The sequence below is a fragment of the Gymnogyps californianus genome, chromosome 10 (genome assembly GCF_018139145.2).
Source record: "Gymnogyps californianus isolate 813 chromosome 10, ASM1813914v2, whole genome shotgun sequence".
In the NCBI taxonomy this organism is placed as follows: domain Eukaryota; kingdom Metazoa; phylum Chordata; class Aves; order Accipitriformes; family Cathartidae; genus Gymnogyps; species Gymnogyps californianus.
The window spans coordinates 29,679,425-29,697,135 of NC_059480.1; the positions used below are offsets into that span (position 1 = coordinate 29,679,425).

A 17,711-nucleotide genomic window follows, 5' to 3' on the forward strand; every position below is an offset into this window, starting at 1 on the left:
ACCTGTCTTTGAAGAACATGAAAATAACAGGTCAGACAACCCATGCTCCATACCTCAGAGGAAAACCAAAGCAAAGCAGAACCACCTATTTATTATTACCTAGACAGCAGCAAGCCAACATAGATGGCCTTTTCAGAAGCTTACGTCAGAGAAAAATTCCTTCTGAGAAAAATTAACAGGCCTCATATACAAAAACACAGAAGATGTGATCATGTTATAAAATTAGTAGAGCTTTTAATGCCATCTTGCATGACACTTTTGTAAGTAAGAGCACAGCTTATACAAAGCGGGTCCACCATCGATAACTACTCTGTACACGTGGCTCTCCAATGGTTCAGTGGAAGAGTGGAAGGATGCATCAAACAGAGCTCTCCAGGGGTCTCCTCCGAGTGTGTTATAGGATACTTTAGTCCATGACTTGGACAGTGGAGTATAGACTATCTTTACACCTGCAGATGATCTGCAAGCACTCTGGACAGCAGGAATAGAATTCAGGAAGATCTTGCCCAATTGGAGCAATGGTCTGAAATAAAAAGGATGCAATTCAATAAGGATAAGCATGAAGTATTATGCTCTGGTAGCAATAATCAGCTGCACAAGTACAAAACATGGAATGAGTAGCTGATTGCAATTCCACAGAAGAGAATCTAAACAGAAGTTGAAAAACAAAAAATCTTGTAAAGGTGTCAAAACTAGCAATACTCCTCTTACACAGGATGCACACATACTAAATGAAGTCTTGTTTTATTTGGCCTTTCTGAGCCCTTAACTTAGATTTTATGGCCAGTTTTGGATACCAGCTCTCCAGAAGGATATAAGCCTACCAAAGTCCAGGTAAGACCACTAGAAGACACGTCATATTTCAATTTTTTTTTCCACGGAATCACTAAGTAGGAAAACTAAGCATTTAAAAGAGATGAAAGAGACAGTTACAGGCTTCACATAGTTTAAAGTATCTGCAAAGGAGAAGAGAACTTGTTCTCATACCTGTTAGGTATAAGCACAACACAAACATTACAGGGTTTAATTGCAGCAAAGAAAGTTTAAACTACACGTCAGAATTGTTTTCCACACAAACAGCAAGGAATAGAAAAGACTTCTTATGGAAGTGGTGGGATTCCCATACTTGTCATTCTAGAAGAGATCAAGCCATTATTGCTCCAAAAGATTTCAGGCCCTTAAGTCTCCAGATCAGCCCACGGGCCCATCTTTCACAATTCTTTGAGAATTCAGGACATTGCTAGCAAGAACTTTAAAGCGGAAGTTCTGCCTTTGAATAGGATCAACTCCTATAGGAATCAAATTCAACTATGAAATAGAACAGAAGTAAAGAAAGGCTAGTCTATACCTTGAAATCAAACTGCCTTTCCGTTCAACTGTAAAGTTCATGGGTTTTTTTGGTGGAAAGTGAGAAATGATGTTTCTGAAACAAAATAATTCTTAGTTGCAGACAAAGCTTATACTGAAGCACCAAGTTTAAGATTAGAAAGTATCAGTAAAACATCCATTATTGTTGTGTTTCTAGTCTTAGAAGTAAGGTCATTAATCATACAGTGATGCATCAATAGGACTGGGAATTCAACAGCAAGCTTCTAGCTTCCTATCCTTTGCACAGAACGTTATAGGAGCCTGACAATACGCCTGTAAATAAAACTGTGTTCTTCAGCCACGTTTATCACAGAAAAGATGCTAGTATGTTACTTTGTACATCTACATTATTTCTACAGTGCCAAAAGTGAACTCAACACTTTGAGAAAGAAGTGACTCAAAAATAGCCTAAAGATGAAGTGAGCAAATAAAAGTAGCCTTTATGCAACGTCAGAATTATTAAACAATCAAGAGACCTGATGGTAAGCACACAGTCTGAGCTTACTTAAGAGAACTATCAGCATACACGGATGTGTTTTTACTACAGTGATCAACAAGGAATCAAGGCATCAAAAAAAAAAAAGGGAAGGTAGAGCCATCAACTGCCCAATTTGATGTGAACTAAAGGACAACAAATTAATCCCTCCTTAGTTTCTAAAGTTTATAAAAGACTGGATGTATTATTACCCAGAAGCATTTCAAACCCAAGTTAGTTTTTAGTTATATGTCTTACTGGTCACCAATAAAAGGCTGTGTTTAACTAGGTTACTAGCTATGACCTGCAATGAAGACTGATTACAGTTGATCTCCAAATTAAAACACTTAGCGTGGTTTATTTAGGATCTGAACCAGGGGTTTTGCAATCACTTGATCATAGCTTATCAGGAAACTCCCAGTAAAGTTTATGGCTTTTCGAGATTATGTTTACATGAGCAACAGAATTCCTTCTCTATCCCTCTTCTTTTAAAAGACATTTCACTTTATTTATATCACCTTCTATTTAAAGCAACTGCACATTTGAATCAGCTTTATTTCATAAGACTTCACCTACAAAACAGAGTAACTGGAGTACAAAGCTTTGCAGGGGAGAACTGACAAAGACTAAGTGTGGGGAAGTCAATGTGGAATTAAGGAAAAAAAAATCTCAAGATTAAAGGTCTTAAGTTTTGTGTTTAATTACATATTCTGTTCACGTAGTTCCTTAAAGCCATTATACTTGAAATATATACGCTGAAAAACAAATAAAAATTAGACGCTGTTACATTCAGTTTTAGGTGCATTCTAGCTACAGATGACAGGAAAGGCTGACTAAATTAACAGCCTGCATGACAGCTTTTGGGACAGCAGCTCTCAACCACCATGATGGACTTTAAAGGGGTTCACAGGGTACTTCCAAATGAAAATATCCTAACAGTGGAGAGAAAGCATACTGCATGGATCTGATCTCCACTGGAAAAATCAAGACAGACACAAATTTAAGTGCTAAAAATCACCAAACTAGAACATGCTTAACAGCAGTTTTGTAACTGAATTCAAGAGGAAGGGGAGGAAAGAACACCCAGATGTACTACACAGTCATTAGCAAGACAGTGCCAGTAGCACCAGCACTCAGTTTCAGCTGCTTTCAAACAAACTATACACTCCCTCCCAACACTTTCAGAAATGATGAAAGTCACCTTCAGGTAACTTTACTCAGAGAACTAAAGAAGCACATATCACCTGGAATAAGACAGGGAAGTCTGACATCAGCAGCTCCATTTCAGCTAGCTGCATCTCAAACTCCTGATGTTTGGATTTCAAGTATCAGAAGAGAAAGAACTAGACTTTGCTACCAGAGTTGCATCCTCCTTTCCATAGCAAAGATCAGAGCAGTAGCCCATACTTTCTTTGCCTTGCTCTCAAAAGAGGATTTTGGAAAAATAATCTTCTGCACTGACTAGAAGTCTCTAAGGAGAACTAAATGAGAGATGACTGTCTCAAATGCACAGGATAAGAAAGTCCAGTAGAGGGATTTCATTAATCGCTTGCTCTGTTGAGATGCTGGCATCAGCTTTCCCCTGCTCTGGGGGCTTGGCTCTCTAAAAAAAGACACCAGTAACATTTTTCAGTCCCTATGAATGCTAGGGAAAAGAATAATAAAACCACTTTTACAAAAAATGGTAATGAGAATGCAGCATGGACAGAGCAGGTTAGATCAACATTAATAATCGTCAGACCAGAGGGATGTAGCAAGTAATCTGAGTATTTAGTGAGCAACAGTTGGAAGCTTCTCAAATGTTCCAGCCCACCCCGAACAAAGAGCAGTCACCGGTATCACCGCATGCCCCCACCTGAGGACAATCACCATTCTCCTTAGTTATACAGGAGAGATGCCAACAGTTTCTTCTCTTGTCCCAGCTGTCTACAACTGAATAGTTGTAGAAAACACTTTTATACTTGACTCACCACTGCGTTTTAAAACATACTCAAAGCCTTTAACAGTCTTGTACCAAATTAGAGCAGATACATTATACCATTTCATATCTTTACGGCACTGACAGACCTGAGGCGATACTGATTTGTGAGACAAAAGGTGATCTAGCTTCACTTCTACACTTTATTATTAGCTGATAAAATAGCAGCAAGTTTTCTCCCCCCCCCCCCCCCCAAAGGATTCAACTATTGACTATGAATATCTGGTCTAAAAAACCAAGAAGCATTTTGACATAATATTAAATTCAAACTCACTTAACAGGTTACAGTAATTTAGTATCAACAAGTCGTCTGCAAATACAAAGTTCCTAGCTGTAAAATCGGGATAGTTTCTTCTACTATGTTCTCCAGAGAACAGCTAGTACAAAACATTCTTTAGCACAGGCATTTCATAAAAATTTGCTTTACAGAAGCTAACCAGCCTACATGTTTCAGGTGGAGCTGCACCTGGTTATTCACTTAAGTCTACCAAGTTTTGCTACTAGTAATTCAAAGCCTTCTCCGATTAACATAACTTTGTAGTTTCTGCCTTTCAAGTGTCTGGTAGACACTAAATCAGTACAGCATTGGAACATGAAAAATGAGAATTCATTCACCACTTCCCATGGCAGGCAGGTGTTCAGCCATCTCCAGGAAAGCAGGGCTCCATCACACTTAACAGTGACTTGGGAAGACAAACACCATCACTCCCAACGTCCCCCCCCGTTCCTTCTTCTTCCCCCAGCTTTATATGCTGAGCATGACGTCCTATGGTATGGAATGTCCCTTTGGGCAGTCGGGGTCAGCTGTCCCGGCTGTGTCCCCTCCCAACTCCTTGTGCACCCCCAGCCTACTCGCTGGTGGGGTGGGGTGAGAAGCAGAAAAGGCCTTGACTCTGTGCAAGCACTGCTCAGCAATAACGAAAACATCCCTGAATTATCAACACTGTTTTCAGCACAAATCCAAAACACAGCCCCATACTAGCTACTATGAAGGAAATTAACTCTATCTGAGCCAAAACAGCACAATTAATTAATTAAAATAAAATTACCTGTGTTAGGTAGTAATCATTCAGCATTTCTGAAGGAGCTTTGCTGAAGAGTTCAAATAGTAAATTCTGATATGACTATTTGATACTAATCATGGAAAGAACAATGCAAGTGCTTATCTTCTAAATCTCTTCTTACTTCTTTCTGATTTCAACAGCTGCAACTCAAAACTCTAGGGTCCAATTCTCTCAGGTCCCAGAAACTGGTCCCCAAACCTCCAGAGTCCTGTATAGCAGACAATCCTGTAACCGTAACAGCTTTAAGGTCGTTCAGGACTCACTGATCATCTTTTCCATCCTCTACATCCTGTCTTCCCACTTTCCAAAGCCACTCGGTGCACTCTTAGTTCACTCCTGACTAGTACTTCTGTTCCAGCCAGGTAACCAATGCTCTTGTGCTCTTCCTCCCTGCAGACAGCATCATCACGGATACGCTTATTAAAACACTGCTTGCTAATAAAGCAAGGCTGTTTTGCGAAGGCTGTCATGGTTGTCAGTCAGGCTGAATTTTAATTACATAATCTTACAGACTGTGTAAGGACTAATCTGAGTGATTCTGTTCTCGAATCAAAACGCATAGCAAGTGTAAGATTCCTCGTACTAATGACTTGTCTTCTCACTGGATAACGTTAACTTTCAGTTCTTGTAGGGAGGATATAAGACAATGTAGCTCACATGATGCACAGCTTAGCTTCAAGAAAAAAACAACACATAGTAGATCACATCTTCAAAGAGAAATAACTATAGATTAGAAGTTGATAAACTTAATGGCAATGCAGAAGGTCTTTGCCTGACCCAGTCAGGGATTCTTGCCACTATTAAGAAGCTTTCAAGAAAAGCCACAGAAAGGCCCATCAATATTATCCATGTTTGGATGAATTGAGACAAGCTTAAAAAAAAAAAGACGACTTCTTGAAAATAACTTACGTGGTCTCAACAACCATCTTGAACTTCACCTCACAAGGGACGGAGTCCTTCAGCATCTATTGTAATTTGCCAGTTAACATCACTATGCCATATTATTCTTTTGGAAATTATCCCATTCAAGAGAGCAAGCTTGGAATGCATTTAAAAAGCAGACCCCAATACGCTGGATGAAAGGAGGTAGTAAAAAAACAACATAAATTCCGTATTTCTGAAGTAAAAAGATCCACATTTGCTCATATTGCATTATACATACAAAAATCTGGAAGAGATGTCAAAAACTCTTAAAAATATTGACTTTTACACAACTTGGCTGGTAAAGAAAAAGGCATTTATTAATATGAATGAACATGTTATTGTAGAGGATTAGGCTCCTACTGCCTGCTCTGCCCACAAAGCTAGATTCCCTCAAACCTATTGATGAAAGGGAAAGCTGCTTGTGATTATTGGTGAAAGCGGCCTTGCATAGTGAAACAGCTGGCTTGAGTATTCATCTTCAAAGAAAACAGCCCAAAAATGAGATTTTTTTTTCCCCCACTAAGTTGCAGTACAGCAGTTTCAGATATTTCAGTTATCTATAAATACTAGTGGTTCCTGTTTTTTTGACAACAAAATATTTCAATATCTGTGGGGAAAAAAGCAAGTGGAGAAAACAGATTCAGACAGACTCAGCCAAATCCTACCTGTCCTTACTTACATGACATTAGTGAAGAATGCATCTATTAGCAAACATTTTAAATTAAATATTTAGCTTTTGAAAAAGTATTGGAACCTAGACCATGTATGGCATAGTTTATTACATAGTGTATTATGAATATATTTGTCTGCCTTTCCACACCATTTACAAGTTCTTTACTACTCTTCAAGTTTCACGCCAATTTGCACTCAGCTGAAGTCCTAACCAAAGCACTGTCAGTATGAGAGCTTACTACTTGGCTTAAAGAAACATTATTTTCAAAAAGGCATTTGTAGGGTTGGTCAAGGTATTTATGGTCCTTGCACCCACCAAACAGTGTTCTACATAGGAGACATTCCCAGGAGTTGTCATCTACACCCCTATAAAAATAGCTGAAATAACTTAACAGAGAAGCAAGCAGGGTTTTTTTTAAACGCACATTTTTGATCACCCCATCCTCCAATAAACCAGACAAGCTAAACTTGCTCTAGATGGATACAAAATCTTCAGATACTTCACTGAAATCAGTATCTCATTTCTTATCCATTCTGCACTTCTCCATTGCCACCTCACATACACACCACACTCATCCCATCCCAGAAATAAAAGGGTTAGGACTGTGCCCTTGCTGCAGAGAAGGTGAATGGTATCCTGGGCTGCATGAGGCAAAGTATTGCCAGCAGGTCGAGGGAGGGGATCCTTCCCCTCTGCTCAGCACTGGTGAGGCCACGCCTGGACTGTGTCCAGTGCTGGGCTCCCCAGTACAAGAGAGACATGGATGTACTGGAGAGAGTCCAACAAAGGGCCACAAGGATGGTGAAGGGACAAGAAAGCATCTCTCCTACGAGGAAAGGCTGAGAGAGCTGGGACGGTTCAGCCTGGGCAAGAGAAGGCTCAGGGGGATCTCACCCAAGTATATGTACACCTGCAGGGAGGGGGCGAAGAGGACGGAGCCAGGCTCTTTCCAGCGGTGCCCAGTGACAGGACCAGAGGCGATGGGCACAAGCTGACACACAGGAGGTTCCCTCTGAACACCAGGAAACACGCTGTCACTGTGAGGGTGACCGAGCACGGGCACAGGCTGCCCAGGGAGGTGGTGGAGTCTCCGTCCTCGGAGGTACTCAGAAGCCATCCGGACATGGTCCTGGGCAACCGGCTGTGGGTGACCCTGCTTGAACAGGGGGGCTGGAGACGATGACCTCCACAGGTCCCTTCCAACCTCAACCAGCCTGCGATTCTGTGACTGGTTTCTGCTATTGACATAGATCCCTATTTCAGTTTGTAATCTTTAATGAGTACTAGACAAACATGCCAGTTGTCATTGTGATAGACAGCTGACACCTCTCTATGGTATAATTAATATTTCTACCTTCTCTCTGCACTGTTAAAAGCATTCAAGCAAGCTGTCATCATACAAATGCATTACTCTTAGCTTCAGAGGGAGAACAGATATATACCAAAAACCTCTTGGAATAATTTTATTTTGCATGACAAAAAAATTAAAACAATCATCCAGCTGTCCTTCATGTAGCTGAGTAACTCACCTGCCCTGCATGAGTAAAAATAGATTATCCCATAATGCAAAGAATTTACTAGCACTCAATACACATTTGTATTTACAAAGCATGAAGTTTAAAGATAGAGGAATTTTCAAGAAGAGGAATGAAGATACAACCTTCCACTGCACTTCAAGTGACCTTTTATGTCTGGAGAACCTTCTCAGAAGACAGAAGCTTTAGCAGTCACTATAAATACTTCTATCTTTACACTTTGTCAAATATAGGAATAAAAGCAGACACCTGTGGCTGACAATCTAGATTTATCTACCAGAACTATACCAGTTGTACTTTAGCAGGAGGAGTCTCCTCACAGGAGCTTCTCATGGAATCTTTGTCGACACACAGAAAGCACAAACAAGATTTCCATTTTCTATGAGCAACAGAAGCTGCTAATCACCAGCTTTAAAACTGAAAAATTGATATATAGCCTCAACATGCAACAGGCCAATATTCAAATATCCAGTACAGTAACAGGGAACAATTCCTTTTTACTATAGCGTCACCTGAAGTCATAAAAGATTATCATCACCTTCTGTAAAAATACACAGCCTGAGAGAAATTTCAGCTCTTCAGTAGTTTTATAGCAGTTTGGTAGTCCTGCCTGCTCAAAAACCCTAAATACTTGAATATTCAGCTTTTAACAAGAAGTTTTAAAAAGCTTCCATGAAACATATGCTGTTATTTCTACCATACAAGACAGCATTCAGAAATAAGCTGACTATGGAACACTCGCACTCTTCTATAGGGGAGCAGAAAAAAATTAACCCACGGCAGCTGAGCAGAATACTTAGGAGTACGAGGTACAGAGAACCATTTATGTCAGAGCTGGTACACTACAGTCTTTAAAACAAATTGAACTGTTTCACTTTGTGCATTTCTTTCAAGTATTTTCCCCCTTTCGTCCTTTTAATAACCATCTCATCTGAAACACTTATAGCTCATTAATTTTAAGAATGTATTGACTCCTCCTTAATGAAGGCATTTGAATGTTCAAACTGGGAAACAGCACTGTCAAATGAGCAACCACATTTTTCTGTTTAGATATCTTATAACAGTCAAAAACTGAATGCATGGCAGGATAGGTTTTCCATAATCTAGAAACTGGTGTGGTGCTGGAGTTACCTTATATAATTTTTGTTATAGAAAGTACAGCAAAAAGTGAACACAACTAACTGGAGTTTTGTTTGCATTAACCATCATTTGATATCACCAACTGTAATGTTCACCTCGGAAGTCCAATCTCAACTGTTTTTATCAAAGGCTGTAGTTTTGGCTGTCGAACTGAAGGCACTCATGACTCTAGAGTATGTCTGTCCATGTTTCATTCTCACCTGCTTCTACAAACTCTTGTAAACACAATCCTTCAGGAGGAGATCTGAAAACATTCAGGTCTGCAGCTGCAGTAGAGCTCAAATCTCTAGTAAGGTTACGAGCAAAGTGAAGAACAGGACAGTATTCAATAATAATGCAATTCAAGTATTGCTTACTGGTGCATATTTGCAGAATACTTTCTTTTTTCTTTAGGAGTACAACAAAATATGCATTTAGGGCAATACATAAGGAAACCCTTATTAAAGTTACGTTAATGCCCATGCCCAGTTTTGTCCTTATGAACATGGTCTCAAGAGCTCAGTTTTATCAACAGTTAGTACACTATACAAATACGTGATTTAGCTGAGCTGAGAGATACATGCGGTGAAGAGGTCTGCACAATCAGGTTTTCAACAGTTTAACTGCTGTAGTTGACAGTTCACAATTGCAGCCATTCATTAGCGTTCCTGGAATACAGCCTGCACAGTTCAAGCTGGTCAGCTATCTCTGGAAAATGATCTATACTCTGCTCCTTTTCCAACATGCCTGGTAATATTTTGCCCCAAAAGTCTGCCAAACATGTAGGAGGTTTGAACAAGCTTTCTCAGTAACATTCCTTTAACAGAGGCAACATATTTCTTTTCCCCCAAGAGCCAAAATAAAGTTATTAAGCCAGCTGGAATATTATGCTTGTCAACTACAAATTTGTGTATACATGGGCACAAAGGTGAGTAGAGAAACTGACATACACTGATCCTGAAATCCTCTCAGGTACTCTAACTGCCCTCCATCCAAAACAATTAGTACCACTGCTAAAGTCCAGCAAATGAAGAGTCAGGGCAATTCTGTGATCCAGTTCTACGTGTGTTTTTACAGTATTTGTCAGACTCCAAATTCAAAGTGGACTGCAATATTCACATCTGCCTCAGTAAGAGTACTATTTCCTCGTCCTTGAATACTGTTGCAGTTTATTCTACTTGTAGCCACATTTAGAGAGGAAAAGAAAACTATGTTACGCTGTAGATCTTTCATAACTTGCACAGAACATATTTCTCTCTTTAAGAGCTTAGCAATTTAGACACATCAACTGAAAAAAACAGCTTTGCTTTTTAAAGGAAGGTGTGACATACCAAAGGCTTCCTTTTTTTTTTTTTTTTTTTTTTTATTCTTTGGCCCACCTACCTGCCCTCTCTTCCCCCCCAGATAAGATTTCTTGGTTAATTGATTCTTCATTATTCACCAGGTCAATGCAATAAACCACAGTTTTGTCTAGACTACTGTAAAAGTGTACTGGACTATGAGAATAGGAAATTAGAGGTTTTCAGGCAAGGTCTTGCAAAAAAGTCAGTTCTACATCTATAGATACAGTTCTATGTCTATCTATATATCAGGCTATATAACCTTACACCTCCACCTCTATCTTAGACGTAGTTTGATTTAAAACAGCAGACCACAAGATAGGAATAATACAAAGAACTTTTTTCAGAAAGATGGGAACTGATCAGCTTTTTATATCAGACCTCTCTGCCTCATACTTACTGTATTTCTCACATTCTGTTTTCAGAGAATTCCCATCCTAAAGTATTTTACATTTAAAACAGTTCCTCTTCATATTCAGAATGGTGAATGACTTGCTAGATAAATCCAGGATATCTACAGCTATACAGTATTTCCTGATGAATCACTATTTTAGAAGATGACTATAGGAGAATGATCTACACAAGTTTGTCAAGCTTCAAGTATGTACAAATATTTAAATATAATTGAAGGTGTCAGAAGAAATGTAGATACCTGCCTACACACTGACACCGCCCGACACCCCCCCCCCCCCCCCTTCCTGGGTATGTTACACATTAATATTAAGATAAAAGAGAAAAAGCTCTCCACAAATTTCTAGCTCTTAGGATCACAAAGTAAACTCTCTAAACAAAACCAAGCGTTAACTTCCTGAACCTGCAGGCAGCCTGAAACAGTGATTCATGATGTGTGAACTCCCTTTGCGCCCTATTAGTTTTATCAGTATCAACCCTCAGCCTACTAATGACACTTGAAGGTCTTCATTAACTATTTCACCACTGATTTCAGTAGATAAAGCAGCTGGGCATAAGCCCATGGGAGTAGCAGCGCAATTTAAATGGCTGGAAAGAGGAAAAAAGCAGGAGCAAGAAGAGAACAGCAGACAAGCAGGAGACAGTTTTATAATAAAGCCTTCTCAGTGAGTAAAGCAAACAAAAACAAAGTGGTAAAACAGCCCTAACAAGCTGCCAGGTCTTTATATTCTCCTTTCTCTGTCTGAAACCAGTGGAAGTCAGGCTACTGTTTGAGGGGAGCAAAGAATAAACTTAGATCTACTAGCTCTGTATGTATCTCCTACTTGGTATGAAGTCTAGGCCTGTTTAAAGTAAGCTTTTATTGCTTATCAGTACCACTACTAGAGAAAGCCATTCCCAGCCAGGAGAGACTCTCACATACCTTGTGAGGTATAGCTCCTTGCTTAGTGTACCACTTCAGCAAGCGACAAGGTTTTATCACCCAGTGCAGAAGCGGACAACTGAGAAGCACACGTTTCTTTTCAGATAACCACAAGTTAGTTTCTCTACCGAACATCATGATGGGGCACGTCAAAAAGAGCGCTCTGCATTTACAGTTCCTTCCTATTTCTTACTCATAGTTCTCATAGCCAAGCTTCTGAAGAAGTTTCTAAAGAAATGAACGTGTGAAGCAATGCTGCAAGGTGGCTCAAGTTCAAAGAAAAAACTACAAAAACAACTTTAAAAATCACTGTTCAGGGTAAGAGTACCAAGAACTGTCTAGCTAGTGTGCGACACAAAGTTAGCAGCCTACAGGTTTGAATAAGTAGGACAAGTTTTTCCTTATCATTATATAAAGTGATTCATTTGTCACAGACAATCATGTCTGTTACTACAATTTATATAAATATTAAGTATTAGAAGCTATGCAAAACGAATGCAAAATACATTCCTTTCTTTCTGACTTCTTAATCGTCAGAATGATTAAACACAAGACAAATCATCTTCTGATAATACACTGAGCTATGAAAAAAACCTACCAGCTTGAAATCTAACCTTATTTGCACAAAGAAGAGTTTGTCAGCTGGGTCAGCAATCCTCTTAAGGTAGGCACAACTGCTAGAAAATTTTAACTGTTTAACTTTTTCTTTTAAGACCTCTACCACTTTAATCAGAACTAGCACAACTCTCCAAAATATGGCTTTTGCTTCCATAAAGGCATTAGCAGAGCTACAATCTCAAACTGGAGCTAGTCAAAGCTCCAGTGAGCACAAGGCCTCCATCACTGCCGATTTAACTCTCCAAACACTAACTTCTCTTTCAGGTACCCTCTCCATCCACCACACCCTAACCCCACATACGCAGCTGCTTTACTTAAAGGTGCTCCAAGCAACACTGACTATGTTAAAAGTCTGGTACTCTCCCAAGATGAGGGAAGGCTTACAGGATAATTCAGCACATCAGACCTTCTCATAATGCTGTTACTCCTATTTCAAAAAATACAAATACGTATAACCCACATGTATTTCATTCCTCCCAATTGCAGTAATCCCAACAGTAAACACTAGTGACGTTAATTCAGTGCTCAAACACTACTTTCCCTGAAAGCCTTCTCTCAGAGAAGTCAATTAAGAACAGTTTCAGCCATCACACTACCCTTCAGAGCAGTCTGACAAGTCTATGGGAGTAAGTCACACACAAGCTTCCTCTCTCAGGCCCTCTGATGAGTCTGCTCATACTACACACCTTTGTTACAACTTATAGTTCCAAATTACTTTCCTATAAAGAAAACTCATTGTAAGGTTGTACTTTCCACTGTGTCTGCATCTTTGCCCAAGTAACTGGTGTCTGTTTTTTTTCCAACGCAAAGGACCACTATCTGTAGAGCTTTCACTGTGTAAGGGCATACCAATTCATATCCAGATGCAAGTACTTTCCTTACTGATACTATAAAGTGCAAACTCAACAGCAGGATAAAAATCAAGAATCTGTGTTATAAGCCTTGAAGTTTTCCAAGATACCTCACCTCACGGCCCTGAGTAGCACTACACTTCCATTTTTAACAACACCGCAATATAGTCGTGCTGATAAACCCATTTTAACCTGGCTGTCATTCGAGTGTTTTATGATGCATTCAGGGGAAAGAACAGACTTCCCTCCATAGTGAGCAACTGGATGCAGAAGGACAGCTTTCAGTCTTTGATTTGGAAGAGGTCATATTATTTATGCATTAAGCAGCTTTCCGGCTGCTTTCTGCTCTGTTTTGTGAGAAAAGTCATCACACTCACAGCCTGAGAACAAGTACAGTTCACTACTCGCCTAAACACTTTGCTATGTTTTGTACTCTTAAAAAAAAAAAAAAGTAGCCCAGGTAAATCTCAGTATGACTTTCTGAAAATATGAACTTACAAAAAACACTTAACACTAACTTCAAAGTTGATTTTTTTCCCTTAAGAAAAGGTATTTTTATGGTATTATAAGATAATTCATACCTGTCTTCATCACCATCAACAGGAATAGATATGCCAAACACAGAGCTGGCAAGACTGTTCATAGGAGTACTTGCAGGTAACTGAAGAGGATTTGCTAGAGTGTCTGGAATGGGAGGCTTCACAAGAGGTTTATTTTCAGCTGTAAGAGAAAGTGGTGGCTGAGGTAGGGGTTCCGATTTTCTTCTCGTATCATCAATCTGGCCTGCTAAGGATTGAGCTTGAGTCTGAAACTGTCCGAGGTTTGACTGTGGCAGATTCGCAGGTACATTAGGCGTGCCTTGCATTAATGAGTGTCCGACATGCTGTGGCTGGACAACGCCGGTACTTCTGCTGACAGAAGTGTGGCTAGTTAGCTGGGACTGGACTAGCGTAACAGGGACATTTGGCATAGTAACAGAAGTGGTGGTAGACACACTAGGCACACTTGTACCGGGCACGACCGCAGGCACGTTCTGAACTCCAGAGACCACAGCATGGGGAGCACCAGGCATTCCGGACACTTGACTGCTTCCACCCATTTGATGCTGAGTCACAGATTTCTGTTGCACAACCCCTGTATGTCCAATGCCTTGCTGCACCACACCTCCTGGTTGCGGAACGGCAGTCTGACTAGCTTGTGTCTGGCCACTCTGCATTAATCCCGATCCCTGTCCGACTGCTTCGCTGGGCTGCGCGGACACCCCCATCGCTGGCGCTCCCACAGGTGAGGGATTTTGGCCGGTCACCTGCCCCACAGGAAGGCTGGAAGCCACAGTACTTGGAACAGAGCCCGTAGTAGCCTGTTGAATAGCTCCTTGAGACTGCATAATTGTCATGTGCTGCATGTATTCGGTCTGACCAGAAGGTTGCGTCGGCAGTAGATGCACTGGTGGAATCTGGGACTGAGAATAAGCAAATTGTTGAGGCTGAGTCACTGGTATGTTTGCCTGCTGCACCTGCTGCTGTGCCACAGGAATGCTTGGCTGCCCTATTGTCACGTTTGGAGGTGCCATGCCTTTTCCGTTGGGTCCAGCCTGTGCAACACCCTGCGTGTTGACCTGTGGCTGCGACTGCTGCGCACCATCATTTGCTGATTTGCTACTGAAGCCCCAGAAAACATAGGCTGAGCAGTACTTTGAGGCATGGCCCCACCTATGGGTTGTTGCGGCTGCTGTTGTTGCCCAATGACAAAATTAGGTTGCTGTAGAGAGGACTGGTTCATTTTCTCTGTCTGGAGCAGCTGTGACACAGCAGTCAGGGAACTGTCAGCTATAGAATCAGGGCCATGGGCCGACGCTTGCACAGCCGAGACCACGACAGAACCTCCTGTGGCACCGAGGCCACTGTCCCTGTCTTGAGCAGCCTGCTCGAAGGTGCTGCTGTGCCTAATGCAATCTCCAGTCCTGCCCAGGACGCCACCACCATCTGAATCCCGGTCATAATACTCCATGCACGTCCATCGTCCTCGCCTGTAGGGCTCCCCTGTACCATGGTCCAGCTTGATCACCCTGAAGCGCGAGCTGCACGCAGCAGCCACTGTCTGAGACATCGTCCCAGGAGCAGCAGATGCAGAAGGCCCTGTGGAAGGCAAGGCGCTTTGAGCACTGCTGCCTCCTGCCACGGCAGTGCCAGGGGCGGCAGCTGGCAGGGGCACAGCGGAGCTCTTGGGCACAGCCCCCCCATTGGGGGCCACGGCTGGCGCAGCCGCAGCTACCCCACCAGCAGCCACAGCCAGCTGCCCGTCCAAAAGGAGGTTGGGAGAGACGCTGCCAGGAGTTTCGGCCTCGCCCACGTTGTTGAGAGTCTCCTCGGAGGAGCTCCGCTCGCAGACATCCTCAGGGCCGTAGTCGGTGGCTCGGGAAACATCAAAGATTTCAGAAGACACGTCCTCGGTGCGGGACTCATCCGGGTCGTCCAGGCTCTCCGTGTCCTCGGTGATGCTGCTGGCCACCTGAGCCGTGGTCACGCTGGTGATCTGGAAGCAGCTCTTCTTCTTGGCCGGCATCTTGGACATGTTTCCTCCGCGGGGAGGGGCTCCGCCAGCCGGGGCGAGGCGAGCGCGGTGCCGGGGCGGGCTGTCACGGCGTGCCGGCCGGGCCCCGGCGCTACCGCACATCCTCCGGCTGCTTCCTGCGGCGGGCGGGCGGGCCGCGGCGCTCCCGCTGGCGGGCCGCGGGCCGCGCGGGGGGCGGCGGGGCTCCTCCTCTTCCTCCCCGTCCGCCGCCCTCCTCCCGCCGTCGGGACGCGGGCCTCTTTCTCCCCGCCGCAGCCTCCGCTCCGAGCGCGGCGGGACCGCCCGAGCGCCCCGCTCTTTCCTGCCGACCTCGGCGCGGCGCGGGACCCGGGCGGCCGCGGCGGCCGCAAAAGCGGGCCCGCGGCCCGCCCCACGCGAGGGGCCCCGCGGCGGCCGGCTGAGGCCCAGGCGGCCCCGTCGCTTTCCCTTCCCTTCCCTCCCCCCCCCCCCCCGCGCCGCCCTGTCTCCGCGCTCTACCTGGAGACCAGCGCCAGGCGCATCCTGCTCGGAACCAGCCCGCGGGCCAGCCCCACGGGCAATCCCCCCCTCCCCGCCTCCGGGGCGGAGGGCCGGCGCGGCGGCGGCGGCGGAGGAGGAGGAGGAGGAGGAAGGAGGAGGGGGGGAGGAAGAGGGAGAGGCGGCCCTGGAGCGGGAGCGGGCGGCCCCGCTGCGCTGCGCCGGCCCCGGGAGCGCGGGCTCCGATCTGCGGCTCCCTTCGCCCAAGATGGGGCTCAACTTCTCCTGCGCTGCACCCTGGGATAGGGCGCCGGCCACGCCCCCCTCCCGCCCTCCAGCCGACGCTGCGGCGCGATGACGTCACGCGCACGACCGACCTCGGGGGGGCGTGGGGGGGGGAAAGGAGCGGTGGCCGTTTGGAATGTGCCACCGCCCGCCAAACCCACACCCCCTCTCCCCGGCTTTGGTCCCGCCCGGCCGGGCGCGGGCCAGCGTTGGCGGTTGGGCGCGTGCGTTGCGCGCCGCCGCGCAGCCCCGGCGTGAGGAGAGCGGGCGTCCCCTCGCCCGCGCTCCTGAGGGGACGCCCGCTCTCCTCAGGCCGGGGCTGCCCGTGGAGTCTTCTGACTACGGAGGCATTCCTTTCGTCTTGCCGCATTAATTTTCTAGTGCGCCGTTCCGCCGGGAGACCTGTTAATGGAGGCATCAAGGCCAGCCCCCCTCCGTAAATTGATCAAGCGGCGGGTGACGGTATTTAAGCTCTTTGAACGGCAATTGCCCCGGCACAATAGGGAGTTATTTCAGAAACTCACTCCTCTAATTATTAAAATCACTGTGTTTTCCAGCCGAAATTTATTTACGGCCGATTTCTAGTCATGGTTTTATATTCGTAAAGGTAACCAATTCCTAATCCTTTGTCGTAATTCCCGTGGTCGTTCTCACAGCCCGACTCTGCATGATTTGCAGTTTGAATCCATCCCTCTTACACACCAATGAGCAGAACTGCACACAGACTTGCCGATGAGGCGCTGCTGGTATCGCATCATAGCGCTGGTTTCTCACTGTGCCTCCTTCCACTGTGTTTCCTGCCAGATCCTCTTTTGTTGGTTTTTTTTTTTTTTTTCCACAGCTACATCGTACTGGTGGTTCATACCCAAACCATAAGGAGCCTACCTTTGGTGTCTTCAGGTGCTCACCTCTCATAAATCCCTGATATCATACGTAAGTCAACTTTTTATTGTGTCTCATTTCTGTTATTCCACCCGCCAGCGTCATTAAGCTTTTCCTGTATGATCATCTGGTCCCGGTTTGAACCAGTTCTAAAATATGGAAGATCCCCACTACTAGCTTCCCTTCAGTTCAACTGTTCCCTGTAAATGCAACAGTTCAGCCAAGTTCTGATTTAT

At 44.1% G+C, this 17,711-nt stretch overlaps 1 protein-coding gene across 1 annotated transcript in view; it reads right to left on the minus strand.

The window, feature by feature from the left end:
* TSC22D2 (TSC22 domain family member 2) overlaps positions 1 to 16,206 on the minus strand; it is a 31,296-nt gene extending 15,090 nt beyond the window's left edge. The window contains 2 exon segments of the mRNA XM_050902761.1: positions 13,860 to 14,919; positions 14,922 to 16,206. Coding sequence (XP_050758718.1) covers positions 13,860 to 14,919; positions 14,922 to 15,954 — 2,093 coding nt within the window. The 5' untranslated portion in view covers positions 15,955 to 16,206.
* Positions 16,207 to 17,711: the final 1,505 nt, after the last annotated feature.